Source organism: Fistularia commersonii, chromosome 25 (genome assembly GCF_037954325.1).
Source record: "Fistularia commersonii isolate RoL2024-O1a breed Wild chromosome 25, RoL_Fcom_v1.0, whole genome shotgun sequence".
NCBI classification, from domain to species: domain Eukaryota; kingdom Metazoa; phylum Chordata; class Actinopteri; order Syngnathiformes; family Fistulariidae; genus Fistularia; species Fistularia commersonii.
The window spans coordinates 7,578,887-7,601,638 of NC_141308.1; the positions used below are offsets into that span (position 1 = coordinate 7,578,887).

Here is a 22,752-nt window from a genome sequence, read left to right on the forward strand (position 1 = left end):
GTACCAAAGATACGATAATCACATAGATTGATGCTCTGCAAGTGTCTTTAGCATAGAGAGACTAGACACACAAGAGGAGCACTAACAGTTATGCCTTAAGTCGATGACTACAGGTGCTACAGTATTAAAAAGGATGAAAAAAGAAGGAAAAAAACAGAGACAAGTTCGATGCAGGAGTCTTTCCACAAATTTCAGTCAGGACAAAACCTGAATCGCGAGGAACTGCATTCATCAATGTACCTCTTCATCTGGTGTATTGGGAGTCGACAGACCTTCTGCATTCGCAATACACCAAATATGTACCACACTTCTATTCTGTAATGTCAACATTGCACCTAGTCAATTCAAAAGGAGGCCCAGTGAGAGAGTAACGAGCCTAAGCAGTTGGAAATAAAGAATGTTTTGTTTCTCTTAATTACTGTTTTTTGTTTAAAGCTGTGTCTTTGTATATTTCAACAGCTGTCCACTCCCCTTCTTTCAACCGCTAGGTACCCTCGTCTAGTGACACAGGCTTGTGGTCATTCAAAGCTATTACTATGGCACTTATGTATAAAAGTCAAATTGAATCAATCTTTTTAGTACTCCCTATAGACATCCACTCCATACAGCATCCCTGACTCCCTCCCACAATCCCCCCAGGCTCCAGTGACTACACCACCCTGGTCCACAATTTCTCAGCCGCCATTAGGTGTGAAATGAGCAGCCTGGTTTAGCAAAGCCAGTCCTTTCAGTGGATGACAGCTCAGGCTTTTGTCTACAAAGAGTTTGCAGGCAGTCTGGGGATGACAGATTGGGCCTTTGTCTGTGGACAGTTATCATGGGTTCAAGGCAAAAAAAAAAAAAAAAAAAAGAAAAGAAAAGAAAAAGTGCCTCCCATCATTCCACCATCTGGCCAATCCTCTTCAGGACTTCTCTGCATCTTGAAAATGTGTGTGCTTTTTTTTTTGTCCTCGTATAACAGGGTTATTCTTTCTTATGTATCAAAGGTTATTTTCCTGCAAATTTCTCACTGTTTTTACATAACTGAAACTGTACAGTCATGGCTGGCAATGCAACACTATCCCCGAGTTCAAACTCACTGTGTCAGCCAGGCTAACTGTACAGTGCTTAGTTCTACATTGTAGTGTGCTTATTTTGTAGCCTTGCTGCAAGCGACAGGAACTCTTTGCTGCACTGGGGTCAGTGTGGAAAAAGTTCCCCCAGCTTACAGTCGAAGAGCCGCGCTTGTTCAGTTGATTTTACTTGCCACTTAAAAACACGTGAACAATTGTTCACAGCTTTAGTTTTTTCCAAAATGCATTCGAGTGAAAATTTTGTTTCCCCACCCTGGTCTGCATCCTTGACTGCTGGTGGATAATTCATCTGGGGTGCTGGTTCTGGTTCTGAGAGCGGGCCAAGACTGGGTACGCTAGATTTACATTCAGCTGGTCGTTGTGTTGGATCAAGGAGACATTTTTGTAGTGAAGCACCAGGTCTTTAAGGGACGAGTAGAGATTGTACGGCTCAGCAAATCCATAACCGGTGGCGGTCTTATAGATGACACAGTGCTTGGTGTCGCCGTCCACACTGAAATAAAAAGAAATGTTCCTATGAATGAATGTTTGCTGATGTGTGAAATTTCTATAAAAAAATGTGTTGCTTCCCCCCCCCCCCATACTGGAACTGCATTTAAGGAAGATGTTTGTTCTGAGGTACTCATTCATACGAAGATTAGGAATCTGCTGTGTATTTCCTGTTACTAATGAGCACATATTAATGCTTACGATAATGTTTTAAAGTGTCCTGGGTGAATAAAATAAGAAAGGACCACACGATTGCTCTGGCTCTCTTTCACGCACACATACAAAACTTACACTACAGAACAGGCGTACGAGCCCTTCTGTGACTGGCTGTCCCGGATGAGGAAGGTTCCGTCACATTTTCCTCTCAGCATTTCTTCAGCCTGCGTGCGCTTGATGTCACCCACATACCAGGTGCACTCATCATGGTGGGGCGAGCCCTCATCCTCTTCCAGCGAGTAGGAGCTGGAAACAGGAATAAAGAAACAAGTGTTTACAAACTTGATATATAGAACAAGACTTTAAAGGGATGATCTCATTTTAATGCTGGCTTAAGTGATGTGCTTATATGGTTATGTCCCACACTTACTCATCAGCATCATTCTTTATGCCCAGCCATTCGTTGATCTTCTTCTGTCTTGTACCCTTCTGTGTCAGCCATCTGGAAAAAATATAAATGCAGAGGCATTTTTCCCACCTGTTTGACTGTGAATCACTTTTAAGAGCGCATACAGCAAAGATGCAAGAACATGACTGCAACTTAGAAATGGTTGAATTAATCTGCGTACATCAAGTACTGGTCCCTGATCTTGCGGAGCTGCATGAGATCTGGCTTGAGGCTGTTCATCTTCTTGTCGATCTCTCTGTTATCGGAGACCTGCTGCCTCAGGTCCTGCTCGAGCTTACGCTTGCTGTCGTGGATCTCCTTCACCCGGGACTTCAAACGCTCAGAGTTGCTCTGAATCCTGATTGAAAGAACGATTTGACTTCAGGAATTAAAGAAAACACGATCCTTCTTGAATTGCATTGAGTTATTAAATTTAAAATAGGACCGCAAGACACAAATATGGACCTACTTACTTTTGAACCTCCTTTTCATTACCCTCCCGTTGGAAGCGCTCCAAAGACTCTCGGCTGTAACGCTCCTGGGTCTCACACTGTTCCTCAAAGATCTTGATGGTCTCATTGAAGGCCTCAATGGCTGTACGTTTCATCTGCAGCTCCTTTGGAGAAAAGAAAAACAAGATTTGGAACATATGTTGCCTTACATAATGTTTGTGTACTAGTGACAGCAACACCTGTACCTGCGATGTCCGTGTGTATTCCTCATACAGTGAGTCGTACTCCCGGCTCTTCTCCTGGTACTGCTCATGATAGACCTTCAGCTGCTCTCCGACCTCCTCTATACTGTTCTCCTTCACCAGCTGAGCCACACAAGCAGAAATAAGTGCTGCCATGAAACAGTGCAAGCATGCCATGAAAACAGACTAGTGGGGGGAACAAAATGAATTAAAAAAAAAAAAAACAATGTGTCTGCGTCTGAACCTCCCAGAGGAATTGTGATGTGACTGAACTGAACATGAAGTTGGAGAAGTCATTTTAATGAATACTCAGTCTCTATGATTATTCTGGCTTTAAAAAGGAAGTATTGATCCAGAATGGCAGCAGAAGGCTAAACACAACACAACCCAGAAAGAAGTACAGTCAGGTAAGTGCGCATTACTTGTGAGGTTGCAGAATAAGAGGCACTATGTCCATCACTCTACTATCTCTAAATTAATTGGAGAGAGAAGAAAACACGATAATTGAATTTTACATTTTTTTAAAACACTCATTTTAAAAATTCATGTTAGTTCAGGAATTATGTCCTTCAGAAAAAAGAGAAAACATGAGGTTTATAAATAAAATCATGAACATGAGAAAAAGACTGATAATTTTGTGATACTCTATTTTGTCAGCGTCTCTATCACGCAGTGAATGTAGATGGATAAGAGAAAAAAATATACTTGATGAATCTTGGATAATCTGTTCATTATGCACGCATGCATACACCTTCCACATTGCAAATTTGGCATTGTGGTCAAAATGTAAAGAAAGAACAGGAAAAGGCGTTGGCAAGTGACTCATAGAATTTCTATATTATTTTCATTTTTTATATCACTCTTAAAATACAAATCTATAAAAATGTGAACTGCATATAAAAAGTTTGAAAGTATAAGCAAGGCAATAACAAGAATAATGAGCAGCATCACAAACCTGCTGGTACTTGGAGACGGGGTACAAAAGCCTGGTGTCCAGCTTGGCGTTGTACTGGGCCAAGGACTCGTGACGGTAGTGATTGATCAATTCGACTACAGATAGGAAGGTAAGTGGCTCTGAGAAGCCGTATCGTCCATCTCTGTGGTAAATTTTTATAAGCTTGTTGTTCCCTCCTCTCCTGCAGGGGGAGACAGAAGCCAAACCAGAACGGGGGGAACATTAGGACAAGCACAGGGCACAGCTGGCCACACATGGCGTGTATATCAATATTTTGATATCTAATAGCAGTTATCAAGTACATTGGTACCATTAAAAATATGACATTGATGTTTTGTTGGTCCTCTGTTGCAATGTTAAGAGAGATGGAAATTTCAATGTGATGAGATATTATTTGCTTGGCGTGAAGTCTAGATTTTCAACAACATTTTTCAAAATCAGTCCAACATTTTCTCAGAATTAAATGAACATTCAATACCAGGAATACAAATTAATTGTCACCACATTTCTTACTCTTTGCAGCCAATCGACTTTTTCTCAGTCTGGAAAAGTGGACCTTTTTGGGAAAAGTTGCTATTCCTTTACCTGAGGGTGAGAGTGTATTCTCCCTCCAGTTTACTTGAAGCATCTCTGACCAAGAAGGTACCATCAGGAGTGTCTCGTAGCTTCTCATTCACCTCCTCTCTGCAACCACATTCGCATGGTTAGTAATTTAACCCCAACATTAAGATCAATTTTCCTACTTAAGGAAAAAAAACATGTGTGGAATGCAACCCTTTAGCGGCAACTGTAGTTTTTACCTAGATATTTCTCCCCAGTACCACTCGGCGTCATTCAGCAGGCTGCTTGTGTCGGTCATTGCTGGTGGTGCCATTTTTGACTTTGTTGGCTTCGCTGGAAGAACTGCCAATCAGACAAAAACAAACCACAATCACAAATTATGATCATTTTCAGACAAATGTAATGGATCATCACTGTTGCCATTGTGCTGCTGGCCAGTGCAAATAATCCAGATTTATAAATAAAGACAACTTCATATGTAAAGTGAACCCACAAGATCTATGATCTTAAAATGAAGTTAGCCAAATAAATGATGCCACTGAAAATTCAAATATAGCAATGGAAAAAAAAAGATACCCGGAGGGGTGAGGTCTTGCTCCGCAGTTCTCTCAATCAGCAGCCGTTCTACCACAAGGGCAGGGAACTCATCATCAACTGACAACCTGTTGAGCAATTCACTGAGAATTTAACAAAGCAGTAACTGATTATCTTCCCCAGCAGGTAGTCTCATTCTTCAACGGGTGAACAAAATCAAGCTCTTGCAACATTAGAATTATCATCAAACTTTAAAACTGTGAGCTGCATCTCCTGAAATGGTTTCAGTAGAAAAATGTGCACAGCAGAATGAAGCACATGGTCTATTGCAATGTCCAAGTAGATTTTAAGTGTCTTACGCTTAATAGAGAGGTATATCACATATAAGTATATCACTTATCTGTGATATTGTGCATCACTAAATATCACTCATTTTACATATGGAAGAAATGTATGGCCCCAAAAATTAACATCTTCTGGTTGCAATTTTTTTGTTCATCCCTTTCTTGTTATGATGGTTTTTTTTACTATGACTATTTATTTCAGTCAAAAGTATAGTGGTTAAACAACGGTAGCGGTGTAAGGATAAACATGCACATCATTTTTGACATGAATTATCAACAAACATACCAAGGGGCAGAGGGCCCTGGCCGTATCAGCAGTGGCCCGAAGATCTTTCCCAGGGTGTGTGTGTCCAAGCCATTGCTAGCCTGTGCTTGTGTGACTTTGGCCAGGTGGGTGAGGAGGTACTGCAGGGTGAGACGGTGATGGAGGGGGACTGTGGTGGAGTTCTCGAGTACCACGCTTACTTCTCTGTCATAGCTACCAGCTACTGCTCCATCTGGACGACACATTCAAATGATAATGAGGGGGGTCCACAAATAAAACAACTGTGATTGACAAAAAAAAGCTATACCCATGTAGTGCATGAAGCCTGAGAACACCAAACAGGAATGAGCTGCAATTTTTTGAATAACAAATAACTTCAATAGGTGATATTATTATGACAATTACTCTTAGTTTGGCAACTTTTTATTGAACAATGAGAGATGCATGATTTTTTTCTTTTTGCGTAACCAAGCTTGTTTTTTCTTAGAGGAAAAGGTTAATATTAAGTTAATATTGAGATAAGACTCAAGACAAAAGGAGAATAATAATATAGTCATGATTTTTTTAGCCATATCGTGTTCTGTAATAATCTAATAAGAATTTATGAAAAAAATTTAACTGTATTAATGTCCATAAAAAGCAAACACAATCACGGTGATTTTTTGTGCATCTTGCCTTAAATCTATTACTTTCAAATTGCTTAAATCAATGAAAGAACGAAGTCACTGGGGTCAATCCATGCATGCTCTGCGAATACCAAAGAGCTAGTTTATATCTGACATTAAGTTGTAAGTGTCCTTTGTGCAGAAGAGAATCAGCTGGAGCATTTTTAGCATGCCTCAGTGAGCTCATTCTCTTGACACTTCTCTCTAAACACTGACATGCAACTGACCCCGATCAGCAGCAGATAAAGATCAGCTCAGGCCTCCTGCAATTTTTCTAATCGAATTACATTTATTGAAGCTCTGAAAAGTTCTATTCTATTTACTAAGACAACATCAGCAGCATGCAGCTCATTTTCTGGACTCAGTCTTTTCAGAAACCCTCATCACAGCGAGAGAACACCATAGTTATGTTTGTTTAAAAAACACATTAATTTTTTAAACATTATATTTATTATGGTGCAAGTGTTTAGATATGAAAATAAAGGGCGTCTCTGATTTGGCTGCTGCCTCTGTGTCCTGACCGTGGGTCCGGTTTGTTTTTTAAGGGGGTAATGCCATATAAATTGCCTTTCACTACACAAAACTACTGACAATGGTCAATATTTATTGGCCGCCACAATTTACAATTAAAAGGGAGTATGATGCGCTCTGTACCTGCCGACTGCTGTAGGACCTGCTGCTGCAGTGTGACAGCTGTCTGTAGATGCAGATAGATACAAGCAGGAATGACAGGTGTTGGGAGCTCCCTCAGGTAGCACAGGACACCTTCTGACAGGGAATCCACATCTCTCTGAGCCAAATCACTCTCTGTGAACACTGGGCTATCCGAAGCAGAGGTACTGGTCGTTCTGTACAGTGTTTTAAAGTCCAGCCCTGAAAAAAAAATCATAGGGTAATTCAGTAAAGGGTCACATCAGGGTAAGATATTATCAGAAATAAAATGTGACTTACAACTCTTTTCTCAAACTAGTTTATATCTAACATTTAAGACAAAATCATATCTCATTGCAAACAATCCAGTAAATTTGATTTTGCAGTCAAAATGTGTGTGGAAAGTGATTCTCAGCATTATATCAGCATGTCTGCAGGTTATGAAATCAACAGTATGTGAGATACACAGGGATATTTCTAGGAAAATTTTAAGTAAACACTACACATCACTGGAATAAAAATCAGCCTGCACTACAGCAGTAAGACAAATATGGCATCAGAGCTGTAAGAAGAATCTTGAGAGTTTTATTAACCTAAATGGGAGAATAATAAATGCAAATACAAGGACTGACCATTATGTTCAGGGGTTTGCAATTAAAAACAGAAAAATATCAAAGACAGCGTAACATTCAGAATATGAAAAGTCTGATTTAATAATTCCTGGACATTAAACAGTAAACAATGGCAATGCACGCAAGCTGCATCTAAAGTAGATTTTGTCCTGCTAATTCAACCTTAGAGAAAGCCTTGTTGGTGAAAAGAAGGAATCAAATCTGGATTTTCAGTATGATGCTGAAAAATTGCCATCTTCACTCACAAACCAGTTTAGGCTTTTTAATTTTTTTTTTTTTTACTTTTGAAGAAAATAATTTATCTGAGGATATGTTCAACATTTAGAAACATTTAGAAACAAACAAAAAAAACATCTAGGAACGCTGGGTCTAGACAGTTTGCATCAAGGAGGCTATGTCTTGAGACAAGCCAGTCTATCGGGTAGTTGTGAAAACCACACCATGCAGTCAGTGTGTGTGTGTGCGCATCCAACACTGGAAAGTATTTTGGCACCATTGCTACATTACAGTACATTATTTACATTCAGAGACAGACCTCCTGCCGCCTCAGCAGTAGATATCAATATTGAGATTTTTTTTTTCCTTTTTTTTTGCACAAAAATACTTTTCGTGGATGCCTCTGAAATGGAAAGTACTACTGACTGTTGGAAAAAAGATTTCACAGAAGCACAATGTGAGTGTGTAATAATTAAGAGCTGGGGTATTAAACAAGCTCATAGGCTGAATATTCATAGTTTTAGAGCAGTACATATACTGTCACTCTCATTCATTTTTTAACTTTTATCACTTTGTAACGTCTTGTTTTTATTTTTGTTGGTTTCTTTAAATCTGTATTGTGTATATGCCTGTACGATGTCCTTGAGTGTCAAGAAAGGCACCTCAAATAAAATGCATTAGTATTATTGTCATCTATTGGGAATCCAATATATAATTATGATTGATGCTTCTCACTTTGGAAAAACTGCACGATTTCTCAGACACTTTTAAAAGTGTGGATGATGCGTGCTTGATCAAACGAAAAAAGAAAATCATGATGATCAAGATATGGGGCATCACTTGAAGCTACTTTTACAAAATTCAAAGGTAATGCTTTCAAGTATTTCCGTCATTACTTCCTTACTTTCTGCTCTTGTCACTTGCGCTACAAAATTTCATTAGAAACATAAAATATTTCATGAAAAAAACTGAACAAATATCATACAAAGCTCAAGTTAATTGTGAGTGAATGCGAGTCAGCAAATTACAGTTTGATCTCAATGCAAATGGTCCTGAAAACAGAAATATACTGGCCTTAATATTTTCCATACTCAATGTACTTGTTGAATGCATATTCACCGTTTTGAGTTTGCATGGGACTGTGAGATTGACACCGAGAAAGACAAGAAACTTTGAAAATGAGACGAAACTCCTAATGAAGTCCCTTGAGGTCTCCTTGTTAATAATGAAGCGTGATTGAAACCCGCTGTAAGAGGCCGATGAGATATACTTTGACAAAATCAAAGGGAAATTTCAATCTTGAATGTCTTTGTTCTGCAAGAAAATAGTGAGGGCATGAAGACTTATGTACACGTCTGAGATTGTGGGACTTCCTGACTGGATCCACTTGTCTTTACATCCACACTTGTGCAAAATGCTGGCATGAGGGCAAGAGGCAGATGGCGTGAGGGAGACAGTCGCACATAGATGGAAAGACAGGGAGGCAGACAAAGAGGCAGACAACAGACAAGCGAGCTGGCAGTGCGACACGGATATACCTCTCTTCTCTATGGCTTGGATCAGGCTGACGAGGGCTGGGGGAGCCGTCTCTGGTGGTGTGAACTGCTCACTCAGGTCCAGCACAGAAACAGCTGAAACAACAAGACAAATCACTGTTACACTTCTGGCACGAAGCCCCCAAAAGGCCACAGTGGCTCTTTACCAGTGACAGGGGCACAGTTAGGTATTGGCTGAGGGCCTATATAAAATTGAGAGAGTACATGAATTTACAAACAAACAAACAAACAAAAAAGGACCTAAAAATATCACCAGAGAGTGCAAATTCAGCATGTTCTCCTTGAGATGCGTGCCAGCTTTAAAAAATAAAACGAAAACACGGAGCAACAATTCTTTGTTTTTATCTGTAAGCATTAAAATGCACAACATTAAAATCTTTGGTCGTTTATACAGCTGGTGCAATACTATGCCACAATAATTAAGAGCGTTGTTAAAATGCGATAAAACATAAAGAAAGAAATGTGTTAAGCAAAAACGTTATACTTCCAGAGCACTCCACGGACTAAATTAAACATCTTTTTAGCATGAGAGAGAAAAGAGTGAAAGCGCAGGGAGGAGGGGGGGGGGGTCTTTTTTCCCCCTTTTCTTTCTCCTGTCTCGCTTTCTCTCCTCCCCTCCACTCTGTCCTGCTCGGTGTTTCGCCTTAGCTCTTTGCGTGAGTGGAGCACAATAAAGGATTTAATCAAAACTCCTGAACAAGCAAAAGCCCCGTGGCAGTTTGCCAGGCTCGGCTCGGCCAGGACAGGCAGCGCCTCCTATTCGGTCCCGGAGTAGTGCTGTATGCTGGGGCTGAGGGGGAGGGAGGGGGTAACACTGGGAGCAGGCAGGGCCTGGCCGGGCCGGGGATTGGCAGTAGGCTTCTGTTCCTGCTAAACCGCTGCTGATTATTAATTTGGGGAGTTCAGACAAGAAACGCTGCGTCAGCACATTCCGTTCTCTCTCTCTCTCTCTCTCTCTCTCTCGCTCTCTCTCTCTGGTTCTTGTTCTCACTTTCCCTGGATGTCTCTTTCTGTCCTTTGCTCCCTTACATTCTTTCTCTTGCTTCTCTCTGGGACATTTTACTCTTTTCATTACTTCTTATTCACCTTTTGGTTTCTTAAAAGGAAATAGTATAAAAAAAAAAAAAAACCTCTCCGCGCTTTCCTTTTCCTTCTCACTCACTCGCTCACTCATTCACTGTCCCCATGCCAGACGGTTAAACATGGAAACTTTGCCTGGCAATGTCTCTCTTTCTCTGGTGAACATACAGGGAGACCTCTGCCTCTTCTTTATCCTTGTTAGCCATTTGGCCTTGTAGGCCTTCCCAACCCCTCTACTCGCGTCACGGTATTGCTCCTTTGGATGTGCAGTACTTGTGCAAATCTTATACACAGTGTGCAAAATCAAAAATCTTCCTTTGGGTCAATTGATCAGTGAGAGTCAGATGTCCGTCCAAGAAGTAACCTCAGGCTGCAGGGCTGCAGGCAATGACTCGAAGTCATGGCATCTCCCTATGACCTCAAGAAGGGGGCTGCATATCTTCATGCAGTGCAAACGCTGGTTGACGTCACTCTTTGGCTTTGCTCCTGACAGACGAGTGTCATAATTCACACGGCCAATGGAGGTCCTTGTCAGGTAAACGTAAACAATGGTCAATCAATCAAAGCTATCATTTTTCTTATGAGAAAAGTTTCTGAAAACCCACCACATAGCCTTCAACTTTTGTATTAGTACAGAATGTCTTAAAAAATAACAGACAGCGGAAGAACGAAACACAGTTTGGAATATTCTCAGTCTTTACGGGGCCCATTCCAATGGCCTCTAATGACCTAATCATGTTTGATAATGTTCAGTATAAATAAGCTGGTGGCAATAAAACAAGATAAGCAAATAAAACGTGAAAATAGAGTCTCTAGAAATATAGGCTAAGAACCACAAAAATTAATTTATTCCAAAAGTCTGGGAGGGGGAGGGAAGAGAAATATGCTTGCAATATTCTCTCAGAGAGAAGGAATCTCTCAGTCTTTCATGCAAACAGGGAGACTGTATTTCACAGTGGATCTGTCCTCGCAGGGAAGGGAAAAACTACAGCTTGGCAATGTAAAAATGCTATTTTTGCATGCCAAGCTATACACACATGACAGGATCTGATCCTTCTTAACACAAAAACCTGTACAGTGAGGCAACTAAGACAGAAAATCAAACTTGATTTTAATACCTTAAGCTGCAGGAATGGAACAACCGGTTGTTACACTAATGTCGTAGCTTATCTGCAGACTAGGTAAACTGAGGGGGGGGAAGCGTCGGTGCTAGCATCACAATTTTGCAGGGGTGGTGGTGATGGCTCTGACTTATTAGCCGCCAGGGAAACACCTGTGAGAGACGTAGTCTTTATACATGCCAAATGACAGATGCCAAAGGCAAGAAAACGAAGATGAAAACACTGATGGGGGGAAAGGAACCTTGTTTCCATCTCTGAAGGAACTGTCTACTTTTTTGGAAACTGGTTATTCAACTGGACCAAGGGAACCAAGTTGCTCCTTCAAAACTAATGCAATATGCAGATTGTATATCACTAAACCCCACTGTATTAGCCTTGCCCCTTGCCTCTTTGCGAAGCTCACGCAGTTGTAGTTTACTGTACAGCTTAATCAAAAAATGTGAACAGTATTATTCCTTATTACAAACAACTATAGGCGATCCTACCATTTTTAGTGATACATCAAACAGAACTTTGTCAAATGCAAAAAAAAAGACTTGAAATGGATTAGACACAAGGGTGTGAGTTTTAATTGTTTTTAGAGCTTTTTGTTGGGTGGCTCTTCAGCACAATGAGCTGTGTGAACTAAGTGTGCCTAAAAATAATTTAAAAGACACCTTCGCATTGATTATCCCTTACATAATCACATCCTTGGCAGACTGCACACCAAAGGCATGCATATGACTTGACATGCCCTGATGCATACCCAGCGGTGGGTAGAGAGAAGTACTTTAACAGAGAGTGTAGTTTAATACTTGTATGCTTGAACAAGGGAGTCCTTGATGCCTTTTAGGTTTAGTTATGCGTCCACTGTTAGAGATGTTTCCAGTGACCATAATTCAAGTTTCTCTTTCCTAAGGCTTTATTGAGCAAATCTTGATCAAACCATATTGCCATACTAATGAAAGAACGGCTCTACCCTCTCCGCCGTCATAAAAGTCGAAAATGTGATGGCCAGGTGAATGCGGCAGTTCCTGTCCTTTGAGTTTAAGCACTAACTTTCGTACTCGAGCAGCAGACAAGTAAAAGTAGACCGGATGAAGCAAAGCTATGTGAAGCAAAATATTTGCTCTGAATCTTCTCCATCAGTATGCTTATGTAATATGTAGCTGGCTCTGCTGCATTCTCCCTCAGAACTCTGTGGCAGAACTGAAGCTCCTCCAAGTACAGAGATACAGCACTAATTCATTCACAACGTTTCACTGGTCCAATTAAACCTCTGGAATTTCCTCAGTTCAACTCCAGTACTTTTAGAGTTGCAGTGATTTTTGTGAATGTGCCACTGAGTTGTATTTGAAACAAGTACTGTGCCGTTTCTGCATAGCTCATAATTTGGCAGAAATGAATAAGGCAATTTAAGCCTAGCAATTAATTCCAATTTGTTCTTTATTACATACTAAAAGGGGCTACGGTTGACAAAATTATATTTATACTCCCCCACTGTGGTCATGCTCAAAGATACACTTGTATTCGAGTGTTTGTTTTGGAAAGTACAAACCTGTTTTTACTACTAAAATGAATAATTTTTCCCCACCTTTAAGATCCGTCCACACCATTGCACAGTATGCCAGGAAGAAGATGTTGCCAAATCCCTTTACATTAAGCAGTTGGCGCGCCACACACAGAATGCTGAATGAATACAATATATTAATGGTAGAACCTCTGACATGGGCGAAATTAAGTCAATTAGACGTGTAAAATGGTGGTTTCAATAATTTTTTTTCAGACTGGCTTTTCAGCCACACATTTTTTTGCTGCCCCTACACCTGTTGTTTTTAATGCCAAGTGTCAAGTATCAGGACCCATCGTAGTAGTTGGCTTTTACTGCTACAGTGTGTTGCCAACCTTTCCCCAAATATGTCACTGACTCTGAAATTGTTCTTGCTGTGGCACCTTTTGAGTAAGTGCATCCTTACTAGTGAACAAAAAATCACATTAAGAAAGTAGAACTTATAAAGAATAGCATGTATTAGAAAAAAAAATCATTCATAGAAAAATAAGCTAAAAACAAGGATAATGGTAACTTAGTGAACCACAATTTGAAACCATTTTTTCATGGGACTATATCCAGGTTGGATCATTTATCAAGTGATACATTTTTTTAACAATAAAAACCGGCTGAACATGAAAATCGTGCACAGATTTTTTTCATCTGTGTTATCTTAATAGATGACAGTACGTTTGCAAGTTTTACAATCCACCAAAGGCACAAACAAGTTTTAAAACAAACTCCAATCGAATTTGCCAACACATGTTCCAACCACGTGGTTCCTTATGTTGCGTGGTGACAACTCCAGTTGGTGTCTGGCTTGCGAATGGTGTGTAACAGAGTGTAACTGTGCATGCTGACGGTCAAGTTTCATGGCTACACGTCTTCATTCCATCCCAACTAAGTAGACAGGCAATCATCATGACTGGGCACACCATCCATTACTGAGTAACAACATGCTTCGAAGCTGCATGTGTAAGACTACGCCCCCGTAAACCAGACAAACGCAGGTGATCTACACATATCCCTGGTCTTATCGGCCTTAAGGTCTTCCTTTGAAATAGATGCTAGTGGAAAACGGTGCAACAAAAAGTGAGCCAGCTTGGGAATTGTGTGTGCTGTAGAATGCTTGATTGGGGAAAATTACTCGATAAACATTGCTTCAAATTTACTTGACCTGACAATAGCCTTGTTAGTAATCTCTTTCAGGCGTGATTTGTCATATAATTTATAAAGTTCTAAATATACATTTACAATACATTGTGGAGGGCATTGTACTGCTTAAATCTGCAGGGCTGACAAAAAAACATTGGTATGAGTGTTTGGTTACAAAGAAATCATACTCAAGACAGACTATTGATGTTGAGATAAAACGTATATACCACATAATACTGATTTCATTTTTGGTGAGTAGCATTTTCTTAAAGGACACTTTTCAACAGTAGCCCAAAGGGATGATTTCAAATTAACCATGAAATCTGCAATCTGGGACAGACAGAAATTGCTGGGTTGGATTGTTTCGTGTGGAGGGTTTTTGTCAGCGCGAGCAAATTATCTCTGATGATACAGCTATCAGTAGTACTTGGCATCGGGCCTCCAGAATAAGTCACACGTACACACTTTACGATCAAAATCAAAAGGTAGCCGCAATTGTATGACGGATGCACTTGAAAATTGCTAATACTCATCCAATCCCTTCGACTTAATGGAAAAAAACATGTTAACTTAATTTAGCGCTTGAATTCTATAGATGTGAAACACATAGTGGTGAACAGTGAGTAGCAAATCAACAAAATATGACAAAACAAGGAAAAGACCGATAGCTCTCGACTGTGGTGGCCATTAACCTTTCATGAAGACAGCTTTTTATCAAAATGAGCTCTCATTTACCACTCTGAAGCTGAAAAACCATTCCGGAAATCACAGTGTGCTCAAACTCGGCAGATACACTGAATTTACCGAACTCTAGGATCCACATACAGCTGGTTCCTATATGCAATTGGAAAAGGGGTGGCCTTGGCTTGCACTGCTGCCCTCATCGCCCACCCTTTTCAGCCTCTCCGTATCTCTCCCCATTCTCTCTCCCACCGTCTCCCTCTCCCACCCCCTCCGCTGGTTCTTTGAAAGTGTTTTCTTGGTAAAGCGCGGGGAGTGGAGAGAGAGTGGAGGCCTCTCCTTTCTGAGAACTGGCCCTGCTTACATGGTTTATAGCTGCCCAGAGACAGTATCAGATGTGTGTGTGAATCAGGGACAGAGGATGAAAAAAAGGGAGAGAGGATGGAAGGGAGGGGGGGCAGTGGAGGGTGGAGGAAGAAGGGAGGAGTTTGCAAACATGCCAAGCCATGGTTCACCTCAGCAGGCAGTTAAAGTGAGGCCAGGGAGAGGAAACAGAGAGAGGAGGGGAAGAGAAAGAACTTGGGGTTTTGTAGAATAATTTCTGGCAGTTGGGAATTTTGTTTAGCCTCAGTGTCCGGAGACAGACACTTTTTATTCCCAATTTGTCCAGTGATTATTTTAGTCTATCAGGCCAGGTTGTTTATGTGCAGTAAGTGCAGCAAATATCCGGGCAAGTGTGAACATTTTAACATCCGATACTGAATCAGTTGATTTAGTATGCATTCTCAGAGCAGTTTGTTGCGATATTACAGCGCACTGTGTATTACATTTCATCACCAAAGGGACATATTCAGTCTGCCAGCAGCCCTCCCTTTGTTCTCAACAAAATATTCATACAACAAAGTCATCTGCCCAGCCAGAATCTCCCTCTTACTATAAAAATTTTAACAACCTGAGTCTGTTGAACCTTTTTGATAAAAACATGAGAAAAACAGAGAATAACTGGCAAAAGGTAATCTTTTTGGGGTTTGGGGTTGGGGGGCACTTGAAAGAGATATAATGAGATTTTGTGCAGCAAGAACATATTCTGCTTCAATTTTTGGGGGAATAAAAATAGAAAAAAAAAAAGCTCAGCGCCCACTCATGATCAAGGGCTACATTTTTCAGCTCACAAGTGAGCTCTTAAAACAAACAAGTGCAATTTAGAACAGTCATCAGGCCAAGAATTAATGAAGTGAGGAGTTAGTGAGAAAGTCAATTACTGCCTGCTGATTTGATAGTGTTTATCATTTTACTCCGAGAAGGTTCGGGTCAGCTAAAAAGAAGAGGCGGCGGCAGAGTCTGTCACTGCAGTCGGAGTGTCATGAATTACTCACGCCACAGCTGCCAAATTATTTTTATAATTCTAAATGGTCTGTAGTTTCCCTTTAGGTCGGAGCAGCAACGCGCAGCTTTGACTTTGCCTTCTTGCAGCAAATGGTAAATGAAAAAAAATGAAGAGAGAGTGTCGTGATCGAATACAGTGGAATAAGAGATGTTCCCGAGCAATAGTAAGCAATGGTTAATAGCAACTTAACTAATGGAGCCAAATACTGAAGGCTCAAAATTCCAATTTATAAACCTACACTAGTAGATCACAGGAATTTAACTTCAAATGAGGAATGGCTAAAGGAGGATAAAATAACAGTATATATGATTTTTAGATGCATAGAAAACCACAATTCTATGAGGTGTGTGTAGTTGTTCAGCCGAGGGGACAAAAGAAATATATGGCTTCACAGGCCTAGGACATGTTGACATAGCCTCTATTCCAATAAATGAGGGAGATGACAGTCCTGACGTGATGTGAACATGGTCTGGTGGACGCCCTAACAGGGGGAGAACTATGAGACGGGTCCAAAAACAGCATTCATTATTGCACAATTAAAGTTAACATATGGAAAGGTAGAAAAATGCAGAAACGTAAACATGGAATACATTTTCTGCTTGATAACGACTTCCCAGTTGCTGTTTTTCACCCAGTCTTAAATGTTTTCAATCAAAGTTGTCAACATTAAAGTATTCAAGTAATGATAAAATAAAGTGTCTTTATACATAATAATACATAATACTTATAATAATAATAATACTTTATATATATATATATATACACACACATATATATATAGACACACACACACATACATATATATGTATCAGGAACTTATTACAAAAATATAATTAAAGAGATTGTCAACAGAGAGAGAGCAAATAACCCAAAACAAGAAAAAAGTGATTATTCATGTGACCCAACCAATGGTGGATTTTTTTTTTTTTTTCGCAAATACAGATACATCACAATATCACAAGATGGGAAATGAACATTGAACATTTAAAAAAAAGTTTCAAAGTTTAGTTTTATGTCAAGGCGATGATGTAATAACTGAACCTGTAACTTGGTCTACTTCAGAAACCACAAAGCTATGGGGCTCTTTTCTCCACGTCAAATGTTACGATCCTAGCCAATAGTGGATAGTCTACACTCACAATGGCTCTATTCATACAATAGCCAGTCATTGTGATCGCCTCTGTTACTGCAGGGAAATGAAAGTGATATTTGTAAAATTTAGGCCCGACCAAGGTATCCCTCATTCAGCCAGACCCAGCCTCCCTCCCTCCCAGCAGCCCTCTCATTCTCTCTCTCGCTCTCTCTCTCTCAGGGTTTCACATGGCGCTACTGTCTCTCCAAATCAGACACTAATGCCCGCTGCCCAACTGGTTTGTCGCACTGTCAGTCAAACCACCAGGATACTGTTCTCGCCTTCACCTGCCTTTGAAAGTAAAGCCGTCCCTCCTTCACCAACACACATCCTTCATTCTCATGTAATTAAAAAGGAAAGACCTCATTTGATAAGAGTTGTAAGCACATTTCTGATTGTGCAACGATATCCTTTGAATTCATTTCTCAGGGTCTTTTCTGAAAAGTCTTAAAAACAAATTCATGAATTTGAAAGGCAGCCAGTGTACTTTTCTGTGCACGATGAATAGCCAATTGGCTCAACCAGAGGTAATGCAGAGTTCACAGCCTACGTGCTCAGAGTGGTACTCAGGCCATCTGTCAAAAACAGCAAGGGGGAATTACAGAGAATACGGCTTTTGACCAAGGAGGAATGTACAGCTTCATATGCAGAATGATATAAAACATTTGCTTTTTTTTGGAACAACACTCCCTTTTCTCTCAAAACCCCTATTAGGCAGAAGTAAATTTGTTGAAGCCAAGAGCAGGAGTGCAAATGAGTAGGAATTGATAGAAATCTGCAAAGTTCGAGAAAACTTTGGTAACAAATCAATGTCTTCACTTGAGATTAAGCTTCAAGCTTGCTAAGGTGCACCGATCAGCGCCAAGTGTATGTTTGACTTGGATTCTGATGTGGCTGAACACAGGCTTTTACCACAATGAATATGTTTAAGATGTGCCTTGTTTCCTGAAAGTCAAAGGAGTGAAAAGGTGTGAAAGAGAGATTTATCTCTAAGGAAATAAATGGGCTGTTAATTCCCAGGAACAACTGAAGGGTTCCTTTTGCAGAAAAAAAAAGCCCAAACACACCTATTCAAATATTATTCTGTCTCAAACATCACTAAACTAACTTGTGGGGGCAGATATCCTAACATGCAAGGTCATGTTTTCGGATAATTACGCCTATAACCATGTCATGGTTAGCATAAACATTATTATGTATTCCACTGTACGTACGGCCAGTACAGGGGAAATTGTGTTTGATGGATGAAGAGGAGGAGGAACTCTCAGAGTAAAAGCAGCCAGGTTTGATAGTTGTCTTTTTATGACTGGTCACCTCTGTTCCCTCCATTTTCTCCCCCTTTTGTGTTGATCAGACCAAATTTGCCAGGCAATATCTTGCCTGATGTGCATCTGCGCGTCCTAGCAGACTAGGGTCCAACCTCCACTGTTTGGGGATGCCAGCAGTATTACCTATTTGTTATAGCTGTGAAGATTTCAGATATTATTTGGTTTATGTGAAGAATAATGGCCGTTAATTAACTAATGACAAAAGACATAGCCGCGTGTCACTATTTCCTCATCGCTGTGTGTTCGCTTCCCGTCGGCCGGCGCTTCCCTGATCCATTCATCTGAGCCACAAATACTGATTGCGTGATCAGCCGCAGCTTTATTACATCCAGCATAAAATAATCACACACAATGTGCTGCCTTTGCACGACACTTTCTCAGTACATCTGCCCTGCCTGTGCTAAAACAAGGACCAGAGATGAAAATTTCTGAAATGATACTCTATTGTCTCATATACCAAGAGTTTGGTAGAGGGACAATATTAAAAACAAAAGGAGAGAAAAAAACAACGATAGGTGCAGACAGGCCCAGATGTAGTTTGGATTTGACAGTTAAATGTAATAGGGACCACCCAGACCGTTAGAATCAATGCCAGACCTGGATAGAAGAACCCGTTAAAAAGATAGAGAAGCCCATCATTAGTGAGCAGCTTGCTTTGCTTTTAAAATGCTTTAAGTTTAAATTAAAGGGTAATACGTATGCCCTTTTTCAAATGGGGGACACATATCAACACAAAAGTCCACACACACTAACAATGACCAATTGTAGATGTTATGTACAGTATATCTTCCAACTGAGTTTTGGACTTTGAATAATCACACAGCCACGAACAATTTAATTTAGTAAATTTTCTGCCATGCTTCTACAAATTTCAGCTTGATTTCACCATGTTGTCATTACAATGCAAGAGTTGTGTAATCCAGTGAACATTTTTTGGATTATATGTAATGTGAATTTTGATAAACATTGACAGACAAAAGTAAAAAATTGAATAATTTCTTTTTTTTTTCCTAAAATCACCACATTATTGGCAGCACTTTGCAGATGCAGTGACGTGATCTTGGGGCTGCGGCAATGTGGTTGTTCTTAATGTGGTACAGTTTAGTGCTACCACTAACCTTGTCCATTGTTGTCTCAGCAGTGCTTGCAGCACATGAACAAGAGGCATGCAACAAAACTGGGATTTGCTGTCTGGTTTTGTCAGGTTTGTTAAAATACAAAAATGACCACCTTCCTAAACAGAAATAAAAAAATAAAAAATAAAAAACTTCAGCACAATTTCAGGAGAATAAGGATACTGTTCTCCCTTATTTTAATTTTGTAAAATTAGATCATTAAAGTCTAAAGACAAGGCTAAAAGCAATACCTGCATCAGAGCAAATGTTTGCAATTCAAATCCAGACGACGATGGTGTCCGTTAAATGTTGATTTAACTCTATGTCGCTACCTATTTGGTCTCAACGATCATTTAACCGGTTGAATAAATTGTTGTTTAATTTTGTTTAATATTCTTTCAGATATTTTTCAAGGCGGCGGTTTTTAAAGAGCTTTGGCAAGGAAAATTAGATGCAAAAATCTAAAACCTATATCCCTCCCTAAAAAGGAGTATCACCATCACACTGACAAATCTAACATTAATGATCACAAGATGTGTAAAACAAAGAAAAAAATTTGGTTCATCTCTGAGTGTTTTTTAGACTTTGTAATTGTGTTTGAACGAAATAATTTACTGTTTTCTGCCTTCAGTTCATATATTGTTATTCATAAATTTATATTCTAGAGCCTGCATTTTGATTCGCGATAAAATTTCAAAATGTGCATCAACCTTCTTTTAGGGACATTTGAACCGATGCACGACTGAGATAGCTCAGATATCGAGGCTCTTACCTTGGGAAGTCTCTGTCCTGGGGGCGGCGGGAAGCGGTCGCTGGGACCTGGGCTGACTGGATGGGAGCGCCATCTTAACCGAGCCCACATATTCAACATACGTCCCCGGAAAGTCACCTCTCTGCTTCGTGCGTTCGTTGTAGCCGAGGAGCCAGCCCATGCACTCGGGCTGCTCCACACAGCCTTCGTGGTAGTTTTCCATAGACAGCAGAGAAGCCTTGCTCACAATCAAGAGGTCCCCTGGCTGCAGGTCCAAGTCTTCTTCCTGGTCCTTGGTGAATGCATAGAGGGCACGGTACTGGAAACCTTCCGCCGCCATTTTGTTGGGGAAGCAGAAATCAAAATGGCCACCGAACAGAGGATTAGATGGTGCAGCCTGAGTCCCTCTGCAACAACTGGGTTTGGCTATGCAGAAATCCTCCGAAATTAGGTTATTGAGTCACTAAATTCTGATGTTGAGCAGTGGCTTTCGGGGGGAGGGGGAGGGGGAAGGTGGAGTCACCCGAAGCTTAGAAGCATTTTCAAAAGTCAAGAAGCGCTGTGTTGCTGTTAGAAACAGTTTCAAACTGGACTGGTGTTTGTTGGCTGGTGCACTTTCCTCAGCTTGATACCCCGATTTAGCCAAATTATGGAGCAGAGGGACAGCGTTGGCAACATGCTCTTTCAAGCAGCGAAAACCTGCTGGCTGGGTGCTCCTTAAGAAACCTGGTAGAAAAACTTGCCAGCTGAGGGCCCTCGATCGCCGGTTTGCCGTGGTCGAATGAAGTGGTTTGATTGGAGGATGAGTGGGAAGGTCTTTAATCCTTTTCGGTTCTTCCACGCTCCCACTTGTTCTGGACAGGGATTATGGCCGACCTGCATCAAATTAGAAAATAGAAAATAAATATATATGTATGCATACGAAATTATTAATTGGAAAAAATAATCAAAATTAAATTATATTTAATGATTTAATGTAGCGCTGACTCAATAAATAGCAAGTACACAGCCACACGTGTGTGTTAAACGAAGCGGTGAAACAAAATGGCGAACGTCGGCAGCTCCATGCATTTGTGCAGGCTTTGGTTAGGACAGAGAGATCGGATGATGCTGCTGCGTCATAACCAACAGCAGACTGGGTCCCTGGACAGGAGCCTCCATTCCCTCCATGATACATTCACTCACAGCCTGAGCCGATGCATCACAGTTTCCAAAGGAACATGAACTTTCAGTGTGAAATGAGTGTCTCTTCAACCTACACAACATTTGCAATTGACAGTATCACAGGAAATTCAGGCAAAGTACAGAAGGTTTCCAAAAATAAAAAGACCGAATGAGCGTAGACAGAGCTGCACCACGACTGTAGGGCAACTACAATTTTCTGAAACAAGCAAAACCTTTTGCGAGAGAAAGAAGGCAGCTCTGTGTTGCCTCAGAATATTTTCGGCTTCATTCTGTCAAAACAGCTAAATCATACTGTACCAAGTCTATTCCAGATGACAGATACAGAATGGACAGTCATCTGAGCAACCCAAGCCCGGTATCATAAAACACCACGAAAGAGCCCTCGTTTCCAAGCATAACATCACACTGCGTGCACCCAGTCACACAATGATGTCTACATAGAGCAAAAAGGGCATTTCAAGAACCCAAAACAGTAATTCTCTGATAAAGACGATTACCATGCTCAATAAAATCCCAAACATGAGCCACGAATTAATACCAATAGCCTCTAATGGTCCGATTTTATCAATCCGAAAGGTTCTCGAGACCGAAATGAATCGAATTCATCGGATACACAATTATAAAACGCTGCGAACACTTGAATAAAATATCAGTGGCAAAATACGGAAAAGACTCTTTGCCATCTGAGGCGTTAGCGGGGCAAAAAGAGAAAAAAAAAATGCACCAAAGTTCATATTCAAAATGGCAACTATCCTGAGAGACAACACAGGGGGAGGAAGACAGAGAGATTAAGGTTTCCAGATTAAGTGCCACATCTGCGGTCTGTAGACCAACCAAGGACAATGATCCTGTTAACCTGGATGAAAGGATGCCGGTGAGGAAAAGCAGCAGGTAGCGAGAGAGGATGAAAGAGGCTCAAAGGTGGGTGGAAGTTTTGGTCCTCCATGCCAAGACTAATGAGCTATTTGCGGCAATTTCCCAAAATGTCCAAATCTAAATATCCAGAGGCCTGGTTTTCAAGGCCCAGTGTTGTGCAATCATTTCATACAC

General features: G+C 40.6%; 1 protein-coding gene across 1 annotated transcript in view; it reads right to left on the reverse strand.

Moving 5' to 3' along the window:
- Nucleotides 1–927: 927 nt before the first annotated feature.
- pik3r2 (phosphoinositide-3-kinase, regulatory subunit 2 (beta)) overlaps nucleotides 928–22,752 on the reverse strand; it is a 28,901-nt gene continuing 7,076 nt past the window's right edge. The window contains exons 2-15 of the mRNA XM_086171985.1: nucleotides 20,539–21,393; nucleotides 9,222–9,314; nucleotides 6,839–7,057; nucleotides 5,541–5,751; nucleotides 4,953–5,038; nucleotides 4,616–4,718; nucleotides 4,401–4,499; nucleotides 3,816–3,996; nucleotides 2,864–2,983; nucleotides 2,640–2,782; nucleotides 2,348–2,524; nucleotides 2,149–2,220; nucleotides 1,854–2,024; nucleotides 928–1,566 (exon numbers count right to left, since the gene is read on the reverse strand). Coding sequence (XP_086028111.1) covers nucleotides 1,359–1,566; nucleotides 1,854–2,024; nucleotides 2,149–2,220; nucleotides 2,348–2,524; nucleotides 2,640–2,782; nucleotides 2,864–2,983; nucleotides 3,816–3,996; nucleotides 4,401–4,499; nucleotides 4,616–4,718; nucleotides 4,953–5,038; nucleotides 5,541–5,751; nucleotides 6,839–7,057; nucleotides 9,222–9,314; nucleotides 20,539–20,857 — 2,202 coding nt within the window. The 5' untranslated portion in view covers nucleotides 20,858–21,393 and the 3' untranslated portion in view covers nucleotides 928–1,358. The remainder of the gene's footprint in view (nucleotides 1,567–1,853; nucleotides 2,025–2,148; nucleotides 2,221–2,347; nucleotides 2,525–2,639; nucleotides 2,783–2,863; nucleotides 2,984–3,815; nucleotides 3,997–4,400; nucleotides 4,500–4,615; nucleotides 4,719–4,952; nucleotides 5,039–5,540; nucleotides 5,752–6,838; nucleotides 7,058–9,221; nucleotides 9,315–20,538; nucleotides 21,394–22,752) is intronic.